This window comes from Musa acuminata, chromosome BXJ2-9, assembly GCF_036884655.1.
Source record: "Musa acuminata AAA Group cultivar baxijiao chromosome BXJ2-9, Cavendish_Baxijiao_AAA, whole genome shotgun sequence".
Lineage (NCBI taxonomy): Eukaryota > Viridiplantae > Streptophyta > Magnoliopsida > Zingiberales > Musaceae > Musa > Musa acuminata.
The window spans coordinates 4274446-4290772 of record NC_088346.1 but is presented as its reverse complement, the minus strand read 5'-3'; the positions used below and the strand labels follow the sequence as shown (position 1 = coordinate 4290772).

Sequence of the window (16327 nt, the reverse complement as noted above, 5' to 3'; positions counted from 1 at the left end):
GGTTGTGCCCATCTTTTGGGGAACAATACAATGCATTTTTCTCCACACACACACAAAGTACAAGTGAAAACAAGTCACTATTATTGTCACTGTCATGTAGAGAATACATACATATATGTATGTATTTCTATCTTCCGAAGAAGTGGTGTAGGTGATTTGTATTTGATATTGATTTACTTCCATCGAACGCTGGTTTTTTTCTTTCGACGTTGACGAGTATGATGATGGGTCAATAATTGGTGTAGGGTGATAGAGAACAAAGTCAATGGATTTGGGATGTTAAATAGATATGCATGGCTAGATGTTTATTTGGCTAAATGGGATGTGAGAGAGTAGTCGATGGAAGTCTAAGGAGCAAGTGCTCGAGCCTTTTTATCCATCATGATTGATGACAATAATAGACTCGCCATCCTTTTATTCTTAGATATAGGGGTTTATAGTTATCTCATGTTCATGATTTTTTCCGACCTCATGGATCGAAATTTACAAAGACGGAGCGTACGTGAAGTTATTTGGTATCATATGGTCGCTTGAGATTGGTGGATGTGATAAGATTATAAATCATTAGCTCATGCAGACATTGGTATTTTACTACTCAACATTAGAAAAAATAACTTAATCGGATCTTACAAATTGGTATTTATGATTTGAACTTGAATCATGGGTAATTCGATTTTCGATGTTAATGATCAAGTTATTTATTTTTATTAAAGATAATGATATGATATTTGATTATTCTCTATCATCTATATATTCACATATCTTTTTTTCTATTATATATATATATATATATATATATATATATATATATTAATATCCTTCATGACACTTATTATTCTATAGTGCGTGGAATAATAAATCAATTTGATTCGAACACTCCAAAAATTATTTTTGATAGTAAAAATATAAATTGATATATTATATCTCATATAACCAATTGTTGAGGAAAAGTATCGTTTATATCTTGGTCAGTCCTATGTAGTTTGGATCCGTATGTATATGATAGTTTGATGTGATTCTAAAATGAAAACATTAAACTATTGATGTACCATCTATATGAAGATTGAAATCAAAAAATATTTCATGATCCAATCCCAAGTTTGTAACCCTAAATATGAGTTCAAAACGCAAGTAGTCAAAAGAAATAAATCTTTCTTATATAGTGAAGATAAACGTTTATATAAAATATTTCATAAAATATTTTATGAGAAAAATAATCTCTAATTGCTTCCAATAATCTCTACTTAACCTCAATGTGAGTGACAAGAGAAAGAGGGATAATCATAAACTATTTACCTTTGACTTATTTTGAACTCTCGTGGAATTGACGAGTGGAAGATGACTTGGATTTTTTTTTTTTTTTTTTCTGATGGAGGATTTTATTTCATATGATAGTTACATATTGAATGATGATTAACTAATAATATATTTATTATTATTTATTAAAATTTTAAAATAAAAATTATAATAAAAAAAATATTAGCGGTCTTATATTCCAAATTGAGGAGGTGGGTGTACCAAACACATCTCCATATATATATATATATATATTGCTTGTTCCTGCGTGGCTTCATCTGCACACGACCTTCGGAGGATAAATCCCACTTTATTCCCGGTCACAGCGTGGACACAGCATCACCATTCATGGCTCGGCAAGTTGTGGCTTGGAAGCCTCTGATAGAGACATTTAATGTGCCATATCTCTCGAGTGGACAAGAGAGGCACCGACGACGACGACGTCGACGTCGACGTCGACGCATGCAAATTACAGGAAAGCCGAAGAGGAAATAAACAAGTGAAGACGGCTTTCCCCTTTACGTTGTGTGCTGATCCGTAGACTTCCGTGGGATGCCGTTGCCGAGGAGAAATAAGAGCAGCAGGATCTGATACAGTAGGAGTGAAGGCGAAGCACCAAGCACGAAGCACGCAGCACGCAGCACGCATCACGTGGAAAGAAGCTTGTGTCACAGGATAACTTATAATTCATCGTGTCGGTTCTGAAAAAGATCATTTACTTTCCTGATTTCTTGCCCTTCTCCTGATAAATAATATGCAGACATTACATGGATGAATTATGATACGGATATTTGACTAACGAGATTGAATCTCTCTCTCTCTCTATATATATATATAATTCAAATGAGGAACTCATGATATATATATATATATATATACTATATTGTTTTTGGTTGTCTACATTTTTTCATCGTGCGTATATTATCATGTTGTTAGGAGAAGATATCATTGATGTATTCGAGAGTCTGACATAATCCAAACTCATATATAAGTTTGTTTGAAATATCTCATACAATATTATAATTATGAGTTCGGATTACGTTAGATTGATGAAGACATAATACTCCCGATGTATTATTTGTACAAAGACTAAGTTCAAGAGAAGTTTCTCAACCTGAAGTTAATAATTCGACGTTCTCGAATATAGATTCAAAAAGAAATATCTTACAAGATGTTTTTTTATATCATAAAAAATAAGAAGAAAGTTTATAATTATCTTATTCGTTGTATCAAAACGAAGCTTATGATTATGAGAACGAATTTGTGATATCTCCTTATCATAATAGTGAACGAGAATGATTATTAATGAATTAAACTTTTTTATAAATTTTATTATAATAAATTAAATAAAATTTATTATCGTATTATTATTATTATTATTATTATTATTATTATTATTATTATTATCATCTGTTTGGAATAGTCGGACACGAGGGTGACATGCAGGTCGTATGTGTTACCTCTGAATCCATCCTAATGGCAGTGGTAAAGCTATAGCAGCAGCGGCAACAACAAAGGCCACCGCAGCACCAGGCGTTGGGGGGCCTCTAAGAAAACGACGCATTTAGGAGGCTTCCCTGTCGGCCGATCTCTTTCTCCCTCCGTTCATTGATAGCTTAACCCTTTCGCCTCCAAAACACTTCCTTTCGATCATCTTCTCCCTTCGTTCTTGTAGATGACCACATGACCCGTGTTTGTAGATGAAACAAAATTCCTCCACACAAAAAGCCACTGCACATAATTGAGGCCAGCCTTCCTGGAGGAGACGGAGCGGCAACAGCAGCAGCCGCATTTATACCCTCGAAAAGCAGCCTCCTTGATGCTTCCTGATGCATCATTTTGCACTTGTGGTGAGCAGTGAGTGTCCTGTAGCTCATAGCTGGAGCACAAGATAAGCAACCACTGGTGGATGCTACAGCATAGCTTCGGGCAACGGGACAAGGACCACACGTTGATGAGACTTCTGGGGACAGATCCTGGGTCATTTTCCCCGAGGGTCGAAGATGATGAGCAGAAGCTAGCCGTCGCTCAACTCAGCCATGACTTCATCTTAAACCTCCTTCCTCACCGTCGAGATCTTGATCTTGTTGGCTCGACACAACAGCATCACGAAGTAGAATTCTCTTCCTCCTTCAACCAGTGTATTTAGCAAGTCAAACATTCATTCAGAACCGGCCAAAAAGAAGAAGAAGAAGAAGAAGAAGAAGGCAGAAGGTTGGGAGGTAACTTTCAGTAGAATGGTAACAGGTTGCAATCACCAACGTTTCTTCACATAAACGACTATTCTGGGCATATTCTTTTCTTGGAATTTTCTTGCTTGCAGACTTACCTGTGAGGAAAACCCGAGAAGGCATTCTAATTTATAGCTTCCATGAATCTGCACACCATTAATGACACTTCATTATTGAGATCATCATCAACGTTGCTTAAGCTCTCAGCCATCTTTCCACCTAGAATTCTCGACTGCAGTTAAGTGGTAAACCTGAGTTCTTCTGATTCCTTCCTTCAGGTGTTCTCATGTGACATTCCTGGGGAACTCCATGGCTAACTGGATAAGATCATCCCCTGCTTTGACCAACACACCATTGCAGCATTGTCAACTTTATACCAATTCCTATTTTCTTTTAATCAACCAAAAAATTAGTTTTTTTACCATTAAAATATTTATTTTTGTATATAAATAAAAGTAAAATAGACAAAGAGAAAAATTGCAAAGGAGGTCAACCAATCTCATAAGAATCGACAAGATAATAACAAAGTTTGAAGGCTTCAACCATTTCAATTTCCATCCTCTCCTCCTTCCAACGGTAAAAAAAAGGGTGAAAGATTCGAAGTGGCACCAAACTGCGGCCACCAAAAGCCTACGCAGGCACGCAAAGGCACCTCTCATTATGACGAAAAGACCCTCACGTATTACCATTAATTACCTAACGTTACGCTACGTTATTGTGTATTTTTGGAGAACAGTTGGGTGCATTATCGTCCTTCAGAAATTATATAGAAACGCTTTAGATGCCCTGCATCGGTAACCATTCTTCTCTTCCTCTCCCATCTCTTCCCTGACCTCACCCATCCCTTCGTCTCTTGCTATCAGAAAACCCTGGGATTAGGGCGTGGTTTCGGGGCTGGTTACTCTGTGCTTGGAGGTTTTTGGAGGAATTGCCGGTCGGTTTCGTGGAGGCGGCGGAGCGACGAGCTTTGGTTTCGGTTTGGAACGTGGAGGGGCCGGATCTTGTGTGGTGGAGTTTTCGGCGGGGCTCCCCGTCTCTGTGATCGTGGCTCTTGTTGCGTTGGGGGGACTGTGAGTGCCTGTGGGATTGGATCCCGTCTCTGTGCGCTTCGGAGCGTCGGCGCGGGACTGCCGGGTTGTGATCCGGAGCGGGGGCAGGTGGGGCAAATGCGGATGATTTCCATAGGGCTCCGTTCCTTTTTGGTTTAGATCTCGTCCGGAGTTTTAACGGAGAGTGTGAGGAGAGGAAGGAAGAGGGATCGGTGGAGGTAAAAAAGAGGAGGAAGATAAGAAGAGGAAGGAGTTTTGGATTGTCTCGATAGGCGATTCGGGTGCTAAGCTGTAAAAATGCAGCAAGATCAGCGAAAGAAGGTGGGTTTCTTGATCCGTGCTTTTCCTGTCTGTTCCCTTTTTGTTTGGGTTACGCTATAGATCTGCTGGTTCAGGTCGGTTTTTGCTCTATCCGAGTGCCAAGTTGCTCCCGTTGACCGATGTTCTCCTTTCTCATTGTCTCTTGGCTTCTGCCTTTCTTCTTCTTTTTGAAGCATATCTAATGGCTCCTCGAGTTGCTCCAATTGAGTCGATCGATGACTGGTTGGGTTTGATTCGTGTATAATTCCTTATGCTACGATTTTTCTGAAGTAAACGTTTTGAATGATGACCGGCTGTCAAAGATTTTCTGCACCAAGTCCGGTACCAGGTTCCTGTTTTGAGTTTGTGCATTTCATCTGACACCACTGATGATGGTTCAAAAATCGACTCAATTCTACTTGGAATTGCGTCCGGGTAGCTTCTGTCGGTCATCTCGAGATTCTTCTTCCGTTTCGTTATTTCTTTTCTTCCTGGTTGTACTTTTATCTTTTTTGAACGCACATGCCGATTGAGTTGCTATCGGTGAACTCTAATCCTGAGGATTTTCTCCGATATTTTTGTTTCTATTATTTGTTTGTCATTTTTGTTCTTTCACATCTTCCGTGAAGATAAAATTTTCGTTTTTTTGTTGTTGTATCTGCACAAATTACTCTGTGGGCTCTTTTTGGAGTATTTCCCATTTTCTTGATTTCTAGTGGTGATCCAAATTATGTGTGGGCTGTTGTTCTGATGCTGTCATGTTGCTATTTTGAAACATTAAAAATATAACATCATCTGTAGGACTGGAGGAAATAAAATTAATCCTTGATACCAATTGGTGTAATATGTAAGTTGGTGCATAAGACCAATTTGATTCTTGTATCTGGTCCCACATGAAGTTCCCTGTCCTGACTTAATTAGAGAACAAAAGGTATGCATGTAGTACTTATATGGATGTATTTGTATTTTAAGTATGCAAATTTTGTTTTAGTATATACAGAAAGGTAAACTGGTGTTACACAACTCATCATCTTAGAAGTCTTTTCAATTTAAACAAACAACAACAACAACAAATCGGTGAGTACCAACGATTTGGGGTTGGCTACATGGATCTTTTGCCGCCATTGAGATTTGTAAAACATCATATGTGTAGTTGAGTTTAGAGTATTTAAATATTTGTTTATAGTTTCTATTACGATATTTTTAGGTCTTCCTTTTTCTCTTCTATTGCCACTAACATTAATCATATCGCTCCTTCTAACTACCACATCCAAATTATCGATTTGTTTTCTTGCAAGATATAGCATTTATCCATTTTTCATCTATCAAATTTTACATTGAAATTTGAAGTGACAGATTACTGGAGCATATAGGCACATGACTGTCTCAAATTGTCAGCCATGATATATAGTGGGTTCTATTATGTTTTTTACTTTTCAAAGGGATAATTAACTGAATATTGAAGGACTTGATGATCCAGCAACAAGATGCCAGTATTGTATTTTTCTCAATCATAAATTAGTGCATTTGCAGAACTGAAACAAGTTGCTATCTTGAACTGTTATTGCATTTTATTGTCTTCTGCAGAATTCACCAGATTTGGACTTTTTCAGCGAGTATGGGGATGCCAATAGATACCAAATTCAGGAGGTTATAGGCAAAGGTAGCTATGGGGTGGTCTGTTCAGCAATTGATACACATACTGGAGAGAAGGTGGCGATCAAGAAGATACATGATATTTTCGAACACATCTCCGATGCTGTCAGAATCCTTCGTGAGATCAAGCTTCTTCGTCTTTTAAGACATCCTGATATAGTGGAGATTAAGCACATCATGTTGCCTCCATCAAGGAAGGATTTCAAAGATATTTATGTTGTTTTTGAGCTCATGGAGTCAGATCTTCACCAAGTCATCAAGGCAAACGATGATCTAACAAGAGAACATTATCAGTTTTTTCTTTATCAGCTGCTTCGTGCACTAAAATATATTCACACAGGTAATATATTGGTATTGAAAGATTTATGCAGTTATGGATTAATATGGCTAATGTAACTTTTGATTATTGTTCTTTTTCTTTTAGTTTTCACTTCTAATACGAGTGCATCCGTTAAAAACTACTCATTGACAATCTTTGACTTATTGACAATCTCTGCCTTTGTTTCTCTTGAACTTATCTATGTTACTTTAGGGTTTTGCATCCAGAAAAGCTTGCTTTGGTTTTCGTTCTACTCAAAATGTAAGAGCTGGGGGGCTGCATTCAGGTTGAGGTTCATTTGTTGGGGAATAGCATTTGAAATTTCATAATCTTCACAATTGTGCTATATCCTTGTCTTCTCTTCATGTAACATCAAATAGAAACAGCATGGCCAAAGATGTATAGCGGGAACTGGAACCTTGAATTGGCTATACAATCATTAACGCCCATATAATGTGGCATTAGTTGATTCACGTAATGTTAGGCTTATAATTTCATGATCTGGATCATCTTAAGTAATGGGAATTTTGTTATTTTTGTTATATTTTCAACTTCGTGTGATTGGAAACATTCAGAGTCGAGAGTTTTCATGTTTGTATAGTTTTTTGGTTGTCTTATATCATTCTTTCATATGCTTGAAATGTGCAGTAAGTTTCAGTCTCTTTTATCATGGCCAAAATTATGGTTGTAAACATATTTAAATCAATATTTCAAATGTTTTCACTTGATCAGTGCATTGAATGACTTCTATGACTTGTTTGTTTTATCTGTGATTATTACTATTTTATCTTTTGGTTATGATGATAATTCCACTAGGTGCCAAATGCTGAGTAATCTTTAAGAATAGCATTTTCATGTCCAATTTGTTTCATGTGCAGCTAATGTGTATCATCGTGATTTAAAGCCAAAAAACATACTAGCAAATGCAAACTGCAAGCTAAAAATTTGTGATTTTGGACTGGCAAGAGTTGCATTTAGCGACACGCCCACAACAATTTTTTGGACGGTACGTTAGTTGGAGGTTTCCTTTTCCTTCATATTCAATTTATTGCTTGTTATTATGTTTTGGTCTAGTGGTATATTTGATTGTTGTTTTATCATCTAAGAAGCAATGACTACACTCTTTTAACCTTCTAGAGCACTAACTTTTAACAGGATTATGTTGCAACCAGATGGTATAGGGCTCCTGAGTTATGTGGATCATTCTTTTCCAAGGTATAAGCATATTGCTTCATGATCTTTAAATGTTTTTATCTCATGAAATATTTCAATACTATGCCTGGTGCCTAAAGCACAATGGCAACACAAGCTGCAATCATACAACTATTCTCATATATTAAACACTGTTAAAAGAACATGACCATGCTGGATCAGCCGATCAGGCAATATGATAGACCTGTTATTTTGTACTGCAGACCTAATTTGCTACCATGTTATGTATGCATCTGGGCTTGGGTTCATGTTCTTGATCTGTAACTTGTTCTTCACTTCTTTGTTTCAATTATAACAACCAATCAAAAAAATCTTTCCCTACTGGAAGCTATTAGCAGAGTTTTATAGCTATTGAATGATCTCTCATCTGAGTTGTTTTGTTGAATTTATGAATTAATAAACAAATTAAATATACTGTGGAAAGCTTTAGTTCTTGCACCTAATTCAAGATGCACAAAACTGGTGCAGTTACCAATCAGAGTGACGTATGAATCTTCCTTAAATTCCAATACATCTTTCTGTGCTTGATCAGGATGTTGTAATATGATTTCTTTGTTGAAAATTATTATGTAAAGCACTATGTGAACTTTAAAAAGACATTCTTATATAGCATATATCAGCATTTCCATTTTCATGCCCATCAAGTCTTGTGGGGCTTACACTTATAGCAAGGGGGATATGGAGCCTCAGAATGTTGGCATACCAGTAGTGATGATTTTTTGTTTGTTAGTATGTGATCAACTATGTGATCTGTTGGAGATCTATAGTTATTGATTTAGTTGATGATTTATTGTCGGTAACTCTTAAAAACATTTTACAATTGGAATAGTTGTAGTTGCTATTCTTGATAAACTTCTGAAGGATATAATAGTTCCATACATTAAAAATAATGCATGTTCAGGAAGGATTTTGAACTCCCTGCAAGCTGAAATATCACTAATAACAGGTACTAGTATCGAGTTGTTCGTATGTTTTACTCTCTAGTTTTGAACCGTGAAATTTTGCTAAAAACTATATTGACTGGTTGTTCTGAAATTGCAGTATACCACTGCTATCGATATTTGGAGCATTGGTTGCATTTTTGCTGAGGTATTGACAGGCAAGCCTCTTTTTCCTGGTAAAAATGTAGTTCATCAGTTGGATTTGATGACTGATCTTCTGGGGACACCTTCCTTAGATACAATTTCTCGGGTATGATAGTTGTGTCAAAACTTTATGTTTGAAGGTGCCATTGTTTTGAAATCACTGAAAATATCATTTTCCTTCTTTTCTGATTCCAGGTCCGGAATGAGAAGGCAAGGAAGTACTTGAGCAACATGAGAAAAAAACTGTCTGTGCCATTTTCACAGAAGTTCCCAAATGCAGATCCTCTGGCATTGAAACTTCTAGAGAGGCTTTTAGCATTTGATCCCAAGGACCGGCCAACAGCTGAAGAGGTATCCATGTCCAACTAGATTCATGCAATAATTTGCTTCTGTCCTCATGATGTTTTGTTTTCTAAATTTTAGTAGTATCACATGAGGTTTAGTGTTATAGTATCTCATATTCTTTATCACTCTATTTATCAAATGATGATTCCAAATTTATCCATATACCAGGCATTGGCTGATCCATATTTCAAAGGCCTTGCCAAGGTAGAGAGAGAACCATCTTGCCAACCAATAACAAAGATGGAATTTGAGTTTGAGCGCCGAAGGTTGACTAAAGAGGACATACGGGAACTTATCTTCCGTGAGATTTTGGAGTATCATCCCCAGTTGCTCAAAGACTACATGAATGGAACCCAAAGTGCAAATTTCCTATATCCTAGGTTCTATATTTCAGATCCCTTTGCCCTTCAGTATCTACTCATAAATAAATGCCTGACAATCTCACTCTTGGTAATTTTTTCCTGCTTTCCGTGTATGCAGTGCTGTCGATCAGTTTAGAAAGCAATTTGCTTACCTTGAGGAGAATGGTGGTAAAAGTGGGCCTGTAATTCCATTAGACAGGAAGCATGTTTCTCTTCCTAGGTACTTTTTCATGGTAGTCTGATTTTGAATGTTATTCCTTTGATTTTTCATGTATGCAGGTATGCAGTACCGATTGGGACCGCTTGGTACGGGTGGTACATACCAAGTACATGAAAAATCGGTACCAAGTACATGAAAAATCGGTACCAAGTATATTTTCTTCATTGCTGTAGCACTGTAGCACTGCTACAATATAATACTGTAGCACTATAGCGGTACCGGCGGTCCACGTACCGGTATGCCATCGGACCGATTTTTCATGTACCAAGCACTACCACCCGTACCAAGCGGTCCCAATATTGTTTCTCATAATAGTCTTTGAAAATTTACTTGAAGCTGGAAACAGCAGGCATTAAAATATCAAACTCTTTACAAGCATGCTATCCATCATGCATTTTAGAAGGTAATTGAAACTAGCATATATCTTTTTGCTTTTCAAGAATAGAAATTAACTGAAACAGAAACGAAATTCTTTTAAGCGATTGCATTTGTTTTGTCTCTTCCATCTTCTCACCCGTTTATTTCATGAAAGTCTGGATTGGTCAACCTTTTCGTCGTTTAGATTTATTTGCCTCCTGGTAGGTCCACGGTGGTCCACTCTGCTACTATACCCCCAATGGAACAACCGAACATGGGTCCTTCAAGAGATAAGCAAGGCACGGTTGAAGCGTGTAAGAACCCTCGTGACAATGAAAGGTCATCTGGAAGCATCTCAAAAGCTTCACAGGCACAAAGGATTCCAACTGGTAATTCCTTAGATCCAAAATGGCCACCGTTGGTAATGATGCTGTTGCACACTTACAGTCTTGTATCGTGCTCTGTTTTCCAGCTAGACCAGGAAAAGTTGTTGGTCCGGTGGTGCCGTACGATATTGGAAGTATGAAGGATGCCTACGATCCCAGACGATTCATCAGGAATCCTGTTCTTCCGCTGCAATCCGCCATTCCGCCATTTTGTTTTCATGGTCCTGCAGGCAAGTTGGGGAGCTCCAACAGAGACCCCGTGGAGGCCGAAGGCGAATCTGTACAGCACAAGCCACCCCCCCATCCATGCATACCCAGCAAGATGGCACCAGACATAGCCCTTGACATGAGAGCTTCCCCCTTCAATGGGATCGTCGCAGCAGCTACTGCTGGTGGTCACAGAAAAGTCGGCACCATTCAGTTTGGCATGACCAGAATGTATTAAGCGCTGAGCACCGATAAACATGCCATCTCAGATGGGCAAGGACGACGATGCTCACTAACATTCGCTGCAAATGCTAAGGGCAGCCAACAACAGGCAGAAGAGAAAGGAGAAGATTACTGACGAGGCCACGAGGGAAGGAAGACGCAACTTCGTACTCGCAATGTGCATTGCTTGCTGTAGATGATGAATACACTTCAAAGGACAATGTAAGCATAGCTCTGGTGAAACTGTTCATCTTCGCCTCCTGTTAGAAAAATTGTTTCTGATCCAACTTCATGTTCTTTTTCCTACGCCTGCCTGTACATATTCACGAGTGCTTGCAAGATCTTACTGAATGATGAATTGATGGATGGATAACGATATTGATTGTAGAATAAAGCTTTAAAAAGGTTAAAATTTAATGTAATCCAATAAAAAAGAATCACAGTGGGTGCTGATAGTTTTTGTCATGGCATGATAAATGATGGTTGTCCAAAGCTTGTCTATACCTTCTTTCATCCCATGTAACGTCTTCTTTAATGGCTCCCCTCTCGAATATGACTTTGAAGGAAACCTCTACATATTAAGTTTCTTAAACATCTCTCTCTCTCTCTCTCTCTCTCTCTCTCTCTCTCTCTGGTGAGAGTTCATCCATGACCAGATTAAGTGTGCAAGGATTTAACTTGTACTCATCAAATATGTTTATGAGCAAAACACAACACAATCTTTGCATCAAAAAGAAGAAGAAAAAGGTTTTATCTCCATCACTGGAACAAAGAGAAAAGAAGAAAGATGGTGGATTTGGTGATGCCTTTGGATAGAGGAGTCAGTTGGCAAGAGGGCTAATCTTGTCGTGGAAATAGCATCGCCTTTCCGGTACGCAGCAGCCCGCCGGCCTTCATGACCGTGGCTGCAATCCCTTCTTTCTTACCTCTGCACAAAAGAAGGGTCGATTCCTTTTGTGAATGCGCACGGCTCTCGTGCATATCATCATCTTTTAAGATCATTTAAATGGCCTAATCTTTCTTCTCTAATCGCTACATCATATGAGAAAGAATAATTGAATTGATTCGTAAGATTATACTGAGTTAGTACTAATTAATGAATGATCCAACACTCACTAACATAATAGATTAATTATCTCATCTCATAAATTAAGTCAAATAGGGATACTATGATTCGTTTTTTAGCTCAAGTAAGTAAGGTCCATATTTCCCGGAATCCATTTCATTTGGACTCCCTTAGATCCTGGGAATCATCCATCTCACAGACCACCACCTCCACCGTCCTCAACAGTATTCCTAAACCCTAAAACAAGGAATTCTACGTAGCAGCATTAGCTAAGTGTTGTCATCATTTTCACCATCCTCACTATATTAACATCGAAGAATACATACTATCATCATCAAAAGTCAATCACAAATATCATAAGATAGCCATTATTTACTTAGTAATGGAGCGTACCAATTCATGGAGTACGTCGGTAGCAAATTCACAAACAGAAAACGAATGGAGAAGTTGTAGAAAATGCTTTCCACTCATTCCACCTCACTTCACAGAAGGATTCCTCATCATGGTAAAAATCTATAAGCTTTTAAGCTTAGTATCATCGGAGTGAAGGATATGATTACATATACCGAACAAACAAAGAGGATGAGCATCGCAGAGAGAGTGACATTGCCCACTGTCCTCTTGGATCATAAAGAAGGCATGGAGGCATAGAGGGATTGCGTTGTACTTGCATCTCTCCAAATTCTCCCCCCCCCCCCCCCCCTTCAATAACGACTCACCCTTTCTGCATTAACTCCAGCTACCAATCTAGAGCAAGACCAGCCATGATAAGCCCTAGTCCTTCCCCTCTCCATTCCCCTCACTCCCCCATTTAAGATAGCGGGACCAAAACCTTGGATTTCTCATGCCACAATCCTTGTCCTCCCCCCACCGCCATCCCCGAGCCTACCACTCTCGGCATTCAATGCCCATCTCCGATCCCTCGACCTCCTTCCATGGAGATTTGACTTCCGGCAGCAACGACAACTGCTCTCCACATGGAGTTATCATATCTCTATGTCGTAGATTACACAGCGTTCTTATACTTGGCTACACGTACAAGGAAGAGCGGCAGAGGTACGGAGCTTCTCAGCGTTGGCTACCGTGGGTGAAAGAGGGCACGATGTCTTGCAGGAGGCCATGGTCGGGGACGTGAAGCTGAGGCAGAAGAGGTGGGAGGCCTGCATGATACGTGTTAGGGTTTGTGTATCCCGCCGAGCTGCTGCTGCGGGAGACCTGTTGCAGCAGTAGGCTACGGCGAAGGTTCGTCGTCGGCGAGGGTGATAACATGTGCCCGCCGCCGCCGCCGCCGCGAAGGCTCGCAGGACTGTGATGAGTGTGCTGCCCTTCGTAGGTGGTGATCACGGTCGTGGGATCCTGACATGATCTCTCCACCCTCTTCTTCACGTTGCACTTCTGAGCCGTGCAACGGTAGTAGCTTCTGAGGTGGTCGATGCAAATATTAGTGAGCGCAGAGAGGATGCGTCAATGCATCACCCAAGGAAATGGGAAAAGAAGGTGTGCGATTCGATTAGATAGATGACTCGCCTTGGATAAGGGCTGTTCTTCACTGCCTTCTGGCCGTACTTCCTCCATCGATAGCCATCCTCGAGGTGATCCACCTCGCTCTTGGTCATGAAAGCAAACCGGGGACCCCTTTGTCTCTCGCCTTTCTTCCTCGGCTTGTTCCTGCACCACCATTTCCCAGGAAACATGACCGTCAGAGCTTGTTCCTATCTGAGACTACTTCAGCTTGGATATGTTTTTGTTAGGGGAAGAGAGAGCCCTAGAGCTAGGCTACGAGTTGTGACCCTACAAGAATGTGAATCCAAAGCCAAATCTAACTCGGTCAAAAGAAGAGCACAAAAGATCTAACTTGCGGGCGAACTATTCTTCCGCCACGCACCAAATTAAACGGCATCAAGAACAAGAAAACAAAAGAAAGCAACCAAAGAAATCGAGGAAGGAGTGGTGGAAACCCACGCTTTCTTGGTCTTGTCACGCCCTTCTCCGTCCTGCGGTGCATGCTTCTCCTCTTCCTGCACCTCCTGCTTCGGCTGATCCACCTTGCAGGGCCTCCAGTCCTCGTCGCCGGCAGCCTCCGTCGACGACGAAGACGCCGAGAAGTAGGGCGTCACCGGAGTCATGCCGTCGCCCCCCCCGGCCGCAGCGTTCTTACCGCCATCACCACCCACCACCGGATCGCACGGCTGCGAGCGTGGGGCGTCGAAGCCTTGAACCACCAAGCTGCCGTCCGTCGTCGATCCATGCAGGTAGTCACCGAAGCTCATGAATGGGGGTGCCGTCTGCGGATCGAAACCCTGTAAACCGTCGGGCTTCTGGGAGAAGACCGAGAACAGATCGTCGTGGAAGGGGAAGTCATGGCGGTAAGGCTCGCTACTCTCTCCCGACATCGAGAGAGTAGCTAGGGAGAGAAGGGTGTAGATAAAAGAGTAAGAGAGGATGGCTCGAAAGGGAGGAAGAAAGAGTGCGGCCTCAGTCTTCCTCCTCTTTTCTACGGTTTTCGAGCACCTCTTCTTATCATTTAATTTTAATTTTAATTATATATATATATATTTCTTTTTTTTAATGGGAGATTCGGCAAGCACCGGCTACAGTCGGTCACTTGGGTCGGGGGACAGGGAAACGGCGGTCGATCCTTTAACCCTTTGCCCTCCCCTCCGCGAAGGTTCGTTTTGGGGAGGGGGTCGGGAGGGGCACCGGCGTTTGACCATTACACCGGCACGTGGGAGACCGGACTCGTAGATCCCGAAGCTGACGACCCTGTTGACGTCACCTGCTCCCCTCGCACGTGTGAGTCTCTCGGTGGGAGGCGCGCCATCGTCCCTCCGATCTTGATCGGACGTCGGAGCGCTCCAACTCTCTTCCGCGACGTGTGAACACGGCGTTCACGTGCCCAAAGGTGATCGGCCGACCACAGTGCGTATCTAAAAAAAATAAGTTTCCCTGCTCGGGTACCAACCGTGTACCCGCCTCGTTATTAGTCTAGAAACATGGAGCCGGACGGCATTGAGGACAGGAGCGGCGGGTAAAACTTGAGGGTAGGTGCAGTCCGGCACTGGATATTTTTTCGACAAGCCGCAAAAAGTGGAGCCGCGTGGGACGTAATTTATGGAGTGGGGCGATGTGAGATGGGGACACGCGAGCTTGTTTAGTCCATCCGAATTGCGACATCGCACCAACAAAATCTTTGATGGATATGTGCTTTGTTCTGCCATTTGTTGGTCCGCTTTACAGCGATCGTGCCGTGAAGCTACTCGCAAAAAATGATCAACGACTTCGTTTTCATGCATACCTACACGTATAATGTGGTTTACAAAGATCGACCGATGTCTACTGAGGTTTGTGTATTAGAGAGAGAGAGAGAAAGGGAGGCAATGAGACTAGTCGTCTTTGGTGAAACTGCAATGAAGAAAAACCTGAAGTCAAATTTCTGGATCTGAAAAACTACATAAAACAACTGTCAAGCTTCTTCTCGGATGAGGATATGTACTCTTGCCTTTAATATTTCGTAGATCTGACCAAAAAAGTCAACTCAATCCCTTGTCTTCTCTTATACCTTAAAACCATCTGTCTGCCTCTGCACCATTTAGTATTGGAGTACAGAACAAAGAACACGCGATAACAAAGCAGAAATATAAGAATCTGCCTACTGCCAAGACTCTGCTACCTATGCCTAGGTTCGACTTTGTAGAAGAAAAGGTTAATCTGGCGGTCTGAGATCTCGTCTTACGGATTGTATAATTACTTCCATCCTGTTTCGATATGAATCCCATGACAAGAACCTGTCACCTGCTCCATGGTTGGGAACGCATAGTGCAATGCGTTCGGATAACTCGTCGCTGTTATCTTCCTCTTCCTCAAGATGTCACAGGGTGGGTTTATATTTGTATGTTACATGGACACTACCTGCAGTGCTTTTATACACATAAAGGACAGCGTGGAAATGGAGGAGGAACCTTGAAGTGCATGGGGCGGTTGCTTGAGCTCTACGACTGTCTCCCTCCCTCTTTC

At 40.8% G+C, this 16327-nt stretch overlaps 2 protein-coding genes across 2 annotated transcripts; one reads left to right on the top strand and one right to left on the bottom strand.

Moving 5' to 3' along the window:
• The first annotated feature begins 4329 nt into the window (after window positions 1–4329).
• On the top strand, window positions 4330–11613 carry LOC103997122 (mitogen-activated protein kinase 10). The gene is made up of 10 exons (XM_009418267.3): window positions 4330–4897; window positions 6464–6872; window positions 7730–7857; window positions 8007–8066; window positions 9105–9254; window positions 9344–9499; window positions 9662–9873; window positions 9974–10075; window positions 10658–10821; window positions 10905–11613. The coding sequence occupies exons 1-10, from the start codon at window positions 4874–4876 to the stop codon at window positions 11261–11263; spliced, it is 1764 nt and encodes a 587-aa protein (XP_009416542.2). The 5' UTR covers window positions 4330–4873; the 3' UTR covers window positions 11264–11613.
• A 1203-nt stretch (window positions 11614–12816) lies between these two features.
• LOC135623388 (WRKY transcription factor 71-like) lies at window positions 12817–14801 on the bottom strand. The gene is made up of 3 exons (XM_065126307.1): window positions 14276–14801; window positions 13841–13981; window positions 12817–13733 (listed from the first exon to the last, which is right to left on the bottom strand). Exons 1-3 carry the CDS (start codon window positions 14704–14706, stop codon window positions 13382–13384), a joined length of 924 nt encoding a protein of 307 aa, XP_064982379.1. The 5' UTR covers window positions 14707–14801; the 3' UTR covers window positions 12817–13381.
• Window positions 14802–16327: the final 1526 nt, after the last annotated feature.